The sequence below is a fragment of the Pseudophryne corroboree genome, chromosome 1 (genome assembly GCF_028390025.1).
Source record: "Pseudophryne corroboree isolate aPseCor3 chromosome 1, aPseCor3.hap2, whole genome shotgun sequence".
NCBI classification, from domain to species: domain Eukaryota; kingdom Metazoa; phylum Chordata; class Amphibia; order Anura; family Myobatrachidae; genus Pseudophryne; species Pseudophryne corroboree.
Window position 1 is genome coordinate 349,812,639 of NC_086444.1, and position 14,533 is coordinate 349,827,171.

Consider the following 14,533-nt stretch of genomic DNA (forward strand, 5'->3'; position numbering starts at 1 on the left):
GTTAATAACATAGTTTTTTAAAATGTATTTTATTTAATAAAGTTTAAAAAGTATTTTTCTAAATATTTAAACATTATATTATGCACATATGCAGAATGGATCTCCTCATCAAAAACGGGGGGACAGGGTGGGACGGCACAGTCGCATGAGATCTGCCCATGCCAGTTAAGTGGTTTTAAAGGACTGTGGCAGAGTACACTTCACTACCAACAAAACAGAGGACAATTCTATAAGACCTAGATCTGCACATTTAGATACTATGGTGTACAGACAAGTTTTTCATGAAAGAAAAAGCAGGGTCTGATTAAGGTCACATGGGCCTGGAGCTGACATTAAAAGCCTATTTGGAAAAAGGGAGAAGCCATGACTAGTGATGTGTGGGTGTGGCCAGTGTCATGTGGGCGTGGACACCCCCTGTATAATCAGTCCCAATGTCTCCCTAAATATGTAAAGGTTTTGAAAAGAAAAATTGCATCATTCTGTGAAGAAAAGAGAAATACAATTTTTAATAATTAAAGTATGATTTATGGCCAACTGGATAGCTAGTAATCTGATAATCATGCGGTCATGATAAAACGTTTTTCTTCATAGCAACCTGCCTCCTAGGATCACTCGTTAAATGATCATTTATTTTAAGATTAGACAAGAAAGTAAACAAGACTAATGGAAAAGACCTTAATGGAATGGCATCTCACTGCAAACCAATGCAATTATTTGCTTACAATATTAGCCACATAATCTACTAATGAACAAAAGACATAACCCGAAGGGTAGAGATGAGAAACTCCCATCTTTCATTTTCGGCCTCATATGACATATTCTGATGTGCTTGCAAACCATCTGAGGTTTTCAGGTTCCTAAGCATTTGGTAGATCGATGTGCTTGCAACGCAAAGCAGATAAAAACACATAAAAAAATATCTGTATACACAAATGGTAACATTACACACATTAGAGCCTGTGCTTTCAATTCCATTGCTGGACTCTTTTGGTTCTATGGGTTTGTGCTGGTTAAGAAGATAAAAAATTTTAATAATTTAATCTACTTTATCATCATTCTTAGGCACCAGAAGTTCAATGAGTTTGATATGTATATTTATCCTTGGTACATAGACTTGTTGTAATGAAGATGTGTTACTGTTGCAGCTTAAACTGATAAGTACTAGTTTTCCACTGAGTGATGTCACAGTTTAGCATTGTACGTTCTGTGAAGGTCACGTGTCCTTCCCCATCAATCAGAACTATGGTGTTAGTCCTAAAAAAGACAACATATAGATTAATGACAATAAATACAACTTTACCATTAAAATATTACAATAAAAATAATAGTTTAAATCTATTCCAGTTGGATGTTGCTAGATATAATAAAAATTCATCTGAATGCTGAATCTAAGTTTGTTCACTGGCTGAATTAATATATTAGCTGTTACCTGCTCTGTAGCTTGGAAAAAGCAATTCAATAAAAGGTCCATTAAATCACAAGCTGCCCAAAATGGCGGCTTTACCCAGTTTTCTCTGGATCAGTAGTTGCTGGATTACACATACTTTAAAGAGATGTCAGGCTCTCATATCATCTAACGGTAAAAATGTCAGTACAGTTTATGTTGTAGAAATAATCTGCAACTTCACATTTAATCTCCAGTAGATTACACACCTGTTCTAAAATACCCTCTCATATCTTCCACTGTATGGGCAAACTCCAAAAATCCAAACACTCAACCTTTATTGAAAAATGCCAGCTGTGGGATATAAAAAGGGGCATACTGTGCATTGCCTTTTAAAAAATTATCAACAACCATCTATTTTTAAATCTGATGTTTAGTAAATATACTCTTCAAATTGATATCCTGCCCTAATGTTTCAACCCACCTCCCCATCTTGTGTTAACCATAGTGTTTCTTGTGCACTTTCCGTAACCTTACCTTGTCCCATAGCCCGGGCACCGTACACACACAGCTGAATAGCTGGTTAGGATTGGCCGGACAAAGTCCTTTCCTTGCTCTTCTATAGCTGGATCCGGTAACTGCCTATAAGATATATCCACAGAGGACAGAGAAACCTTAAGGAATACGCAAACATTGATAAATAGGATTTCATGGTGCACTGAGGGAGACTTAGACACTCCGTAACAAATTTAAAATAAAGGTAATTTGTCATACTGTCAATTTAATTAATACTTTTTTTTTTAAATGCATAGAATTACTCAATTATAGTCATGTATTTCTTTCAAAACGACACTAGAGGGCGCTCAGTGCACGTCACAATGAAAGCACAGCATGATTTCATTGTGTGTAGGCCACATAGAAGGCAGATAAACATAGCAAAATGTGCACTTATATGTGATTATTAGCTATATCATACAGTATGTCTTTCAATACAGACTGACATTTTCAATAGGAATTGGCACACAGCAGGAGTGCACAAAATGTCAGCCCAATGTACCAGTCTTGAGGTTACCAGGCAGGGAATTTATAGGGTGTGACTTCCTCTCATTCTGTGTGCTCACCAATTAATATTTGGTGAGTTTGCCAGATTAGGTAGTTGTCATGGAGATGAGAAGGTAGTTTGTGAGATTAACTAAGTGGCAGCCACTGTGTGTCCGCGATAGAGGGCTAGTGAAGTGAATACTACTTGTGAGGGATATATATGAAGCATGCTTAAGCGTGGAGAAGTTGCCCACAGCAAGCAATCCATAGATTATACTTGATAAATGCCAACTAGAAGCAAGTTGATTGATACTGTGTGGGCAACTGGCTTGGTACCTTTCACTCTGCTGGGGAGATTTATCAAATCTTGAAGAGAGAAAGTGGAGAGAGTTAGGCCAGCTACACATCAGAACGACTGGCAAACCAGCCAGTGGATGGGGCGATTTCCCACCATCCCAGATCATGCCAGATTGCTGGTACACACCAGGGCGATTTAATGAACGACAGAACGATCACCGATCTGTCCTGTATTATTATGTATGACGTCACACATGTGGTATCATCCAGTTGGCCTGCAGCACGGCCGACCAGAAAATGTTGCATGCGACCTGCGGGAGTATATGCGACACATCAGACAATATGCACGATTTGTCGTTCCGATGTACACATCCTTAAAGTACCAACCAATCAGCTTCTGTCATTTTACAGGCTGTGCTAGAAAAATAACAGAAATGGATTGGTCGCTATAAGCAACTACTCCACTTTCTCTCTCTCCAATATTTGATAAATCTTCCCCTGTATGTGGTACTCCCTCCTGCCTTTATATAATGGAGAACTCCTGGAAAAACGACTTGCTCTTCTCTACCAACCCTCGCACCATGTCTACTGTCTGCAAGTGAGCTCCACTGAATGCATGCAATATAAAGCCACACCCACATATGAATAAGCCACGCCCGAATGTGCTGAAACCACTTCTCGCTTCAGGCTCCTATAGTTTTGTAACTGCTACTGACAGAGGTATAGTAAATACCCTGCACCCATACAGTATACTCACCTCTCTGGAGTCCAGCATAGGTGCTGCAGAAATCACTGTGAAACTGGCCTGGGTGCTATTTTTTCAGAAATGTGCGCATGCGTAGCAGAGAAATCATGGGCGCCACGTTCATGAAGACCTGCGCATGCACAGTAGGCTCTAGCACAGTGCCAGTATAACCTCCTATATGGTGAAATTCTTATTTATCCCTATAAACATCCTCAGTACTCAGTGGGGGCAATCCAATTAGGTGTGAGCAGCTCGACGTGGGGGCGCAAGTTGCCGTTGTGACAACGTGTACATGCAGGCAACTGCATCTAAACTCGCCCCCTTTGCGGCCCCTTCTAGTGTCGGACTTGCACATTTTTCCTCACAACCCTATGCTCGCACCTAATTGGATTCCCCCAAGAATGTTGCTAAAGTTACCTCTGGGACATTAAAAAATCTCTAATTTAGAGTACCTGTATTTCCAGAGCGGATCCTAGAACAGCAAGTAGCAGTTTCCTACTGAAACTCAATCAGCAAATACTGTTAGAATGCAGGTGAATAATCTACAGTTAATCTGGTTACACACTGGAGTGATATCAACCCGATATGTAGTTTCCGGCTGAATTGGAACATATCGGACAGATCATTCAGTGTGTATGGGCAATCTGTGCTCTCCCACGGTCATCAGCGATATCTTTTCGGTCGGTTGCTGCACGGCCAACCCAACGATATTGCATGTGGCGCCGTGCAATGTAATGAAAGACAGGACGAGGGGACATTCCATCCCTTTATGACATTGTTCTGATGTCTCGCTAGCCGCCATATCATCTGGCTACACATCGTTCCAGTGTGTACTCAGATTTAGAGTTCTCAAGTTCCTTATAATACACAAATGAGACAAGAATATTTAATAACATCAATTAAAGGCATTTATACTTCTGTTAATATTAATGGCTACGGTAGAGCTACAATAGGTTGGCGAGACCATCTGCAGTGTACCACAGAACTGCGTAGAGAGGGTCTCTTGCATGTTAAAAACGAATTCCCTTCACTTCTCTGAGTGGCCCTTTGTTTTACCTTTGTAAGAAGGGCACAATTTCCTCAACATGAAACCTGCAGGACAACTATGCAATGAAGCACTGTATATAATAACGGAATACAGCTGCACAGTATGCACATAAATCATTGCTTGGCTTGATCTAGCAATTCTACAGCTTTGAGAACAGATTGGACTTCTTGAAACCGAGGGAGAAAACGCTGCTGCGGCACTTTGAAAAAGAAATGTAGGTCATTTCGTACTTACGGCTCTTCATTATTCATCACTTTAATGAGCTCCTGCACAAAGTCATCCCTGGCAATGTCCTGGCTCCTTTTGATGATGTCGGCAAAAAGATTCTTCCCATGTTGGAGTTTCTTCCAAGGAGTATCCAGCAGGCTGCAGCTTAGGCCGTACAGTCCTGTGAGTAAAAGAAACATTTCACACTTCTGAAAAGATAACCACCTTCAAGCATCACTAGCCCTCTATAGAGTTAGGAACTGGTTAAAAAAAAAAAAAAAAAAGCCTACCTGTGGCACTATCCACATGTTCATTTGTAATGTGCATTTGCATTTAATGTGCCAAAACGAATCTTATCCAGGATGAAAAAAAAAGTCCATGTTGCTTTCTGTAGCGCATGTGTCTTCCACAATGTTACAGTAGGAAAATGCATAAATAAGTCAAAGTCTGCAGCACAGTGCATCAAGCCAGTAACAAAGCGACAGCTCAGCAGAGACGTGTGTGTGTGTGATCAGCTGCTCAGCAGGTATAACAACACAACAACATGTAATAGTAATGCATTAAAGCAGAAAAGGTTGTTTACACATTACATATCTATTTCTGTAGTGCTGCTGCGATTACATGCATGAGTGCAGCAACTTATGTTAGACAATTGTTCCTTCTTGTCACTCCAGACACAATCAGACTAGAGCAAGCCTATACAATGCACTTGACAGTCTTTAAAGAGCCAAATATAACTATTAATGTCAGTTAGTGCTTTGAAATGTAACAGAAGGGAATCACAATGGATCAGCGAGGGATACATTACAGAAAGCAGCCAGTAAAACCATCTAATTCTGGAGTGAACTGCAGCATCGAGACATCCGTGTGAAGCAATCACGAGAAAAGCCATATTAGTTTTGAGTCTTCATTTCCTCATCAACCAGGGTTGGGAAATATTTTGCACCTGAATTGAATGTCTTTTCAATGGCTTCCTAGCTAACCATACATCATTAAGCATGCTTTTTACATACTAAATTTAGAAGAACTAGAATGTCTTGTAACTATTACACTGCTTGATGACTTACAATAGTACACACATTGGGCCTAATTCAGAGTTGATTGCAGGAGCAAATTTGTTAGCAGTTGGACAAAACCATGTGCACTGCAGGGGGGGGGGGGGGCAGATATAACATGTGCAGAGAGAGTTAAGGGGGGTACTCACAGAGCGATATTCTAAGCAATCGGACTAGATTGCTTAGAATTAAAGCATTATCGCTCCATGTGTACCTCCTACAGTGATAGCGATGCGCAGCCCCGTGCATCGCTATCGTTGGTGCTAGACAGGCCAATCTAGCGGGTCGCTCACTTCACCCGCTGGGTGAAATAAGCGCCCCCGCACGCTCAGCACACATCGCGCTGTACTGAGTGGGAGGAGAGATGTGTGCTGAGCGGTTCGCTCAGCACACATCTCTCCCACATCGGCCCGTCTATACGGGCCTTTAGATTTGGTTGTTGTGTGTTGTTTCTGTGCAGGGTAAATACTGGCTGCTTTATTTTTACACTGCAACTTAGATTTCAGTTTGAACACATCCCACCCAAATCTAACTCTCTCTCCGCACATGTTATATCTGCCCCCCCTGCACTGCACATGGTTTTGCCCATCTGCTAACAAAGTAGCTGCTATGATCAGGTCTGAATTAGGCCCATTAACCCTTACCAGTAGAACTCAGCAACCGGCATTAATTTCAAACATGCCTAAAAGGAGATTTATGGTAGACTTACCATGGTTACATCTCTTTCTGCGAGGTACATTGGTTTCTACAGGAAAACATTGGGGTGTAGAGATGGATCTTGATCCAGGCACCAACAGGGTAAAGCTTTAGACTGTCCCAGGATGCATTGGGGCCTCGTTTATTACCCCGCCTACAGGCACTGTGAGCTCAGTTTCGTTAACCAGTCCAATGCAGGAGCAGGTAAAAGAGAAGGTAGATGTTAGTCACATAGAACCACGTTCTTACGACAGGAGAAGGGACTAGCGGCTAATGCCATACAAATCCATAGAAGCTGGGTGTGTTAGGGTGGGCACCCTGTGGAACCAATGTACCTCGCAGAAAGAGATTTAACCATGGTAAGTCTACCATAAATCTCCTTTTCTGCAGCGAGGTACATTGGTTTCCACAGGGAAACATCGGGGATGTCCTAAAGCAGTTCCTCATGGGGGACACACACGCTGTAGCGGGAATGAGAACCCGGCATCCAAAGGAAGCATCCTGTTAGGCAGAAGTATCGAAGGCCTAGAACCTAATAAACGTGTTCACTGAGGACCGACCACGTAGCCACCTTGCACAACTGTTCAGCAGACGCGCCTTGGCGGGCTGCCGAAGAAGGTCCATGGGCTTTGATAGCAGCAGGAGCTGGGAGTCCAGCCTGCGCATAGACTTGTGCAATCACCATTCTAATCCATCTGGCCAAGGTTTGCTTATTCGCAGGCCAGTCAAGTTTGTGAAAACCAAAAAGTACAAAAAGGGTATCTGACCTCCTGACAGAGGTAATACTCTCCACATAAATACGGAGATCCCTTACCACATCCAAAGACTGCTCTTTGGAGGACAACTCAGAAGAGATAAAGGCCAGAACCACAAACTCTTGGTTAAGGTGAAAAGAGGACACCACCTTAGGCAAATAACCCTGGGCGAGTTTTCTAAGAACTGCCCGGTCACAGAGAAATATCAGGGTAGACGACAGGGCAGAGCACCTAGGTCCGACACCCTCCTAGCAGAGGCAATAGCCAGTAGGAACAGGACCTTGACCGTGAGCCATTTAAGGTACAGTGACTCAAGAGGTTCAAATGGAGACTCTTGCAGGGCATTCAGGACAACAGACAGATCCCATGGAGCCACATGAGGGACATAGGGAGGTTGAATCCGTAAAACACCTTGAGTGAAAGTATGAATGTCAGGAATAGACACAATTTTTCTCTGAAACCACACCGACAAGGCAGAGATATGAACCTTGAGGCAGGCCAGACGAAGGCCTAAATCCAGGCCTTGTTGTAGAAAAGCCAGAAGTCTGGAAGTACTGAATTTGTAAGCATCGTAATTCTTAGCAGCACACCAGGTGAAGTAAGAATTCCAGACCCTGTAATAAATCTGTGCAGATGCCGGTTTGCGGGCCTTCAGCATAATTTGGATGACCGCCTCGGAGAATCCTTTGGCCTTCAAGAGTCACGCCGTCAAAGCCAGTCTGGCCACGTTCGGGTAGACACAAGGGCCCTGAATGAGGAGGTCTGGGCATTGATGAAGTAGAAGAGGACGTTCTATCAAGAGACCCTGCAGGTCTGAGAACCAGTGCCGCCTGGGCCACGCTGGAGCGACTAGAAGTAGTATTCCTCCTTCTTGCTTGAACTTCTGCATTACCCTGGGCAGGAGTGACACTGGAGGGAACACGTATGGCAGCTGAAAGTTCCAAGGAATTGCCAGTGCGTCCATGAACGCTGCTTGAGGATCCCTTGTCCATGCTCCGAAGAGCGGAACATTTTGGATTGTGTTGAGATGACATCAGGTCCACATCTAGTAGGCCCCACTTGTCCACTAGGAGTTGAAAGACCTCCTGATGAAGACTCCACTGTCCGGCGTGCACGTCCTGACGACTGAGGAAATGCGCTTCCCAGTTGAGGACTCCCGGAATGAACACTGCCGATATTGCTGGCAGATGGCGTTCCACCCAATGAAGGATTTTTGACACTTCCATCATTGCCATGCGGCTTCAAATGCCGCCTTGATGGTTTATGTATGCCACCGTGGTGGCGTTGTCTGATCGTACTTGAACAGGCCTGTTCTGTATCAGAGGCAGGGCGAGAGACAAAGCATTGAACACTGCCCGCAATGTTTATCGGCAAGAGTGATTCCTCCATGGTCCACCGACCCTGGAAAGAGTGTTGGTCCAACACCGCGCCCCAACCCCTCAAACTGCTGTCCGTAGTAGATAGGACCCAGTTGGGGATCCAGAAGGGACGGACCCTGCTCAACTGCTGGTTCTGTAGCCACCAGGTCAGCGACAGATGAACCTCTGGAGTCGAGGAGATCATGTGAGACTTGATCCAATGAGTTAGGCCGTCCCACTGGTAAAGGATTTACCTCTGCAGAGGGCGGGAATATAATGCACCATGCTCTGAGCAGGGACCAGCGAGGACTTCTTCCAGTTGATGAGCCACCCGTAGGCTCGTAGGAAGTTTACCATCAGTTGTAGATGACTGAGGAGGACATTGTGGGAGTTTGCCAGAATCAGCAATTCGTCCAGATACGGCAGGTTCCTGACTCCCTGGTGATGGAGATGAGCCGTCATCACGGCCATAACCTTGGTGAAGATCCGAGGGGCCGTGGCCAGTTCAAACGGCAGAGCGTGGAATTGATAGTGAAGGTTACCAATAGCAAACCGCAGATCTTGCTGATGCAATCTGGCAATAGGTACATGCAGGTAAGCATCTTTTATATCCAGGGATACCATATAGTCTACGAGTTCCATGGCCAGTACAATTGAGCGCAGTGTTCCCATACGGAACTTGGACACTCTCACAAACTTGTTTAGTGATTTGAGGTTGACTATAGGCCGGAAAAACCCATTGGGTTTCGGGACTAGAAACAGGGTCGAGTAGTATCCACTGCCTCTCTGGGACAGAGGGACCGGCACCACCACTCCTGTATCCAGGAGAGAACGCACGACCATTTGTAGAGCTTGCGCCTTCAACGGATCCAAAGGGATAACCGTTGTCCAGAACTGGCGAGGGGGGCGCTTCTTGAAAGAGACTGCGTACCCGTGAAAGACAAGTTCTCTCACCCATGCGTTTGAAGTGGTCTTCAACCAGACCTGGGTGTATCACAGAAGTCAGCTCCCACCCTGGGGTCCGCCAGGGGGAGGCCCGCCCCGTCATGCAGCAGGCTTGTCGTGTTTAGAAGCAGGCTGACAGGCTGCCCAGGATTGTTTTGCCTTGAGCTTAGTGGTTTTGGGAGCACGAGGTTGTCTCGGGTATGCCTGACCTTTTGCTTTCCCTTAAGGTTGAATGGAGCGAAAAGTGGTACCTTTTGCCTTCTGTGCATAAGTATTAGTATTTGGGAGAAAAGCAGTCTTAGCAGCCGCTAAGTCAGTCACAATTTTATTGAGATCGTCCCCAAATAGGATGTCCCCCTTAAAAGGGAGTACCTCCAAAGTCTTTTTGGAGTCCAGGTCCACCTCCCATGACCTCAACCACAGAATACGGCGAGCCAGGATGGACGTAGTCGATGCCTTTCGCCGCCAACACACCCACCTCAGGGGACGCCTCCTGAATGTAATAGGCGGTGGTGGTAATATGAGGCAGGTATTGTCTGGCAATGTCAGAGATATCCTGAGGCAGCTCTTCCTCTAATGCCTGAACCCATGCTTCAATTCCTTTTGCAGCCTAGGAGGCTGCTATAGTTGGTCTATGTACAGCACCTGTAGGGAGTAAATAGACTTCAGTAATCCCTCAACACACATATCTGTCGGTTCCTTCAGTGAGGTGACAGTGGTGACAGGTAGAGTAGATGACACCACGAGACGGGTGACATGGGAATCCACCGGCGGTGAGTTTTCCCACTTGTTACATAACTCTGAAGGGAGAGGAATAGCGAGCTACCATCCTTTTAGATAGGGAGAATTTATTTCCTGGAGAAGACTAGGGATCTTTACGTCTATCTACTAAACCTACCAGGTTTCTTAGACACCGTAGTGGAATCCTCATCATCAGTGATCTGTAGGATCTGCTTAATAGCAACCACTGAGTCAGGGACATCAACCTGAGTAGTAGATTCCTCGTCAGAAGCAACTGTGTCAGTGTCTGACGGGGCAGTATACTTCCCATCCTCATCAGAAGAATCTTCTGAGAGATTAGTGTATTGTGAGGAAGTAGCCCGCTTAGATGACCCCGGGACACGAGAGTGGCTTGGGGCAGTTTTATGTCTAACCAAGGATTGGTTCAATTGCTGCAACTGGGTAGACAAATTATCCGCCCAGGCGGATTTACCATAGGGACAATATGTGACTGTAATGGCACAAGAAGTCCCATAGGGGGAGTAAGGAGTGTCCCAAGAGTATTTAACATAGATGAGAACGCCGCCCAAGATGGCTCCTGATTGGTTACAGGAGCTGCGAACTGACTCAGAGATGTATGGCACATAGGCCCTCATTCCGAGTTGTTTGCTCGCTAGCTGCTTTTAGCAGCAGTGCAAACGCTAAGCCGCCGCCCTCTGGGAGTGTATCTTAGCTTAGCAGAAGTGCGACCGAAAGGATCGCAGCGCTGCTACAAAAACAGATTGTGCAGTTTCAGAGTAGCTCGAGACCTACTCCTAGCTTGCGATCACTTCAGACTATTTAGTTCCTGTTTTGACGCCACAAACACGCCCTGCGTTCCCTCAGCCACACCTATGTTTTTCCAGCCACTCCTGCGTTTTTATCTGGCACGCCTGCGTTTTTTCACACACTCCCCGAAAACGGTCAGTTACCTCCCAGAAACACCCACTTCCTGTCAATCACTCTGCGGTCAGCAGTGCGACTGAAAAGAGTCACTCAACCTTGTGTGAAACTGCAATGGCTTTTGTGAAAGTACGACGCTCGTGCGCACTGTGCCCCACACGCATGCGCAGAATTGCCGTTTTTTTACCTAATTGCTAGCTGCTTTCATTCGCAGCGCAGCGAACAACTCGGAATGAGGGCCCAAGTACGCAGAACGTTATACAAAACTTCCCCCTCAAGCAAATCCTTGGCGCATGCTCTGCATGATACAGGAGCGTCTGCGGATTTCCCGGCCTGTGTGTTAGACATTTTCAGTGAATGTAACTGCAGAGCATATGAGTACGATACAGCCAGACAGAGTACAATACTTGCGAATAAATCCCCTAGTATGTGACAGCGCACACAGTACACAAGACCAGCGAATAAATCCGGTAGTATGTGACTGAGTACACAGTAGAATACACTTAACGGTAAATACTGTAAAGCACTATATATGTGACCCAGACGCACCTAGTCCCTTAGGGTATACAATGAAAGTGAAATCAACACAGCAGATACAGGCACACACAGTCACAGTGACAATGCAGACAATTATTTTAGTAAGACAATAAAACTGCACTGGACTAGTAAATGTATATACACTGCTCAAAAAAATAAAGGGAACACTAAAATAACACATCCTAGATCTGAATGAATGAAATATTCTTATTAAATACTTTGTTCTTTACATAGTTGAATGTGCTGACAACAAAATCACACAAAAATTATTAATGGAAATCAAATTTATTAACCCATGGAGGTCTGGATTTGGAGTCACACTCAAAATTAAAGTAGAAAAACACACTACAGGCTGATCCAACTTTGATGTAATGTCCTTAAAACAAGTCAAAATGAGGCTCAGTAGTGTGTGTGGCCTCCACATGCCTGTATGACCTCCCTACAACGCCTGGGCATGCTCCTGATGAGGTGGCGGATGGTCTCCTGAGGGATCTCCTCCCAGACTTGGACTAAAGCATCCGCCAACTCCTGGACAGTCTGTGGTGCAACGAGACATGATGTCCCAGATGTGCTCAATTGGATTCAGGTCTGGGGAACGGGCGGGCCAGTCCATAGCATAAATGCCTTTGTCTTGCAGGAACCACTGACACACTCCAGCCACATGAGGTCTAGCACTGTCTTGCATTAGGAGGAACCCAGGGCCAACCGCACCAGCATATGGTCTCACAAGGGGTCTGAGGATCTCATCTCGGTACCTAATGGCAGTCAGGCTACCTCTGGCAAGCACATGGAGGGCTGTGTGGCCCCCCCCAAAGAAATGCCCACCCCACACCATTACTGACCCACTGCCAAACCGGTCATGCTACAGGATGTTGCAGGCAGCAGAACGTTCTCCTTGGCGTCTCCAGACTCTGTCACATGTGCTCAGCGAGAACCTGCTTTCATCTGTGAAGAGCACAGGGCACCAGTGGCGAATTTGCCAATCTTGGTGTTCTCTGCCAAATGCCAAACGTCCTGCACGGTGTTTGGCTGTAAGCACAACCCCCACCTGTGGACGTCGGGCCCTCATACCACCCTCATGGAGTCTGTTTCTGATCGTTTGAGTAGACACATGCACATTTGTGGCTTGCTGGAGGTCATTTTGTAGGGCTCTGGCAGTGCTCCTCCTGTTCCTCCTTGCACAAAGGCGGAGGTAGCGGTCCTGCTGCTGGGTTGTTGCCCTCCTACGGCCTCCTCCACGTCTCCTGATGTACTGGCCTGTCTCCTGGTAGCGCCTCCATGCTCTGGACACTACACTGACAGACACAGCAAACCTTCTTGCCACAGCTCGCATTGATGTGCCATCCTGGATGAGCTGCACTACCTGAGCCACTTGTGTGGGTTGTAGACTCCGTCTCATGCTACCACTAGAGTGAAAGCACCGCCAGCTTTCAAAAGTGACCAAAACATAAGCCAGAAAGCACAGGAGCTGAGAAGTGGTCTGTGGTCACCACCTGCAGAACAACTCCTTTATTGGGGGTGTCTTGCTAATTGCCTATAATTTCCACCTGTTGTCTATTCCATTTGCACAACAGCATGTGAAATTGATTGTCAATCAGTGTTGCTTCCTAAGTGGACAGTTTGATTTCACAGAAGTGTGATTGACTTGGAGTTACATTGTGTTGTTTAAGTGTTCCCTTTATTTTTTTGAGCAGTGTATATATATATATATATATATATATATATATATATATATATATATATATATTTATATATATATATATATATATACACACATACATACAGACAGACAGATAGACAGACAGATAGAAATAAAACAATGCACAGTCTGAAACCGGTTGTGTATATCAGGATACTCGTACAATATATTCTGGCACAGGTACACTTGTTCTTAACTACGCTGTCTTAATATCGTCATGTAGATTACTTAAGTGTGTGTAAAATCACGGCACTGATATACAGGTGGATTTACAAAGGAGACCTTGCCCTGCAGTCCCGGAGACCAGTCGCAGCTATTCCTATAAGATGGTGCCCGGCATCTCAGTCAGGGAGTGAGGGAGAGTATGAGGCAGCTCCAGGGCGGGAACACCAGCTGTAGATGGCGCCCGGAGCTGGGGAGGGGCTACAGGTCAAGCACCTTCTCCCCTATGCTGGTGCTCACCACCTGGTGGGCATTAGTACACCCGACCTGTACTCCTATGCCCCAGTGGATATAGTGGGGTCCCTGCTCGGTTACAGTGTCCACGCCAGCGTCGCAGTCCGTCTCCTTAGACTGCGGTCGGAACGCGATTTAATGGCGGGTACTGCCTGGGTGACCCTCTTACCTCCTCCCTTCTGTAGAAGCCACGCGAACCAGGAGACGTGTGCCTAAGCCAGAGCATCTCTGCCGCAAATACCCGAGAACAGAGCCAGCGGGAGTATGCGACAGAGCTGCAGCACAGAATGTCACCCTGACATGTAAGTTCTGCAGCTCTTAAAGTCTTCTAATATCTTTTTCATGGCTGACCAGTGCAGCCTCCCTGTTAAGTGACGTGCTCTGCAGGGCACCAACTCGAAACTGAGCTCACAATGCCTGGAGGCGGCGTTATAGAGGAGGCCCCAATGCATCCTGGGACAGTCTAAAGCTTTAGCCTGTTGGTGTCTGGATCAAGATCCATCTCTACACAGCGATGTTTCTCTGTGGAAACCAATGTAACCTGCTGCAGAAATAATGGCTGTTCAAAGGTTATAATAAGTAGCTGCTCTACATCTATAGGCAGAAGCTTTCAGGCTTCCATGTGTTACTCTCTTGCATTCATCTGCA

General features: G+C 45.6%; 1 protein-coding gene across 3 annotated transcripts in view; it reads right to left on the minus strand.

Annotated features, from left to right (window-relative positions):
- Positions 1-477: 477 nt before the first annotated feature.
- Positions 478-14,533, minus strand: part of TANGO2 (transport and golgi organization 2 homolog) — a 166,377-nt gene continuing 152,321 nt past the window's right edge. For all 3 annotated transcript variants that reach the window (XM_063964726.1, XM_063964724.1, XM_063964725.1), the window contains 3 exons: positions 4,750-4,903; positions 1,922-2,026; positions 478-1,254 (listed from right to left, as the gene is read on the minus strand). In XM_063964726.1, coding sequence (XP_063820796.1) covers positions 1,134-1,254; positions 1,922-2,026; positions 4,750-4,903 — 380 coding nt within the window. In that variant the 3' untranslated portion in view covers positions 478-1,133. The remainder of the gene's footprint in view (positions 1,255-1,921; positions 2,027-4,749; positions 4,904-14,533) is intronic.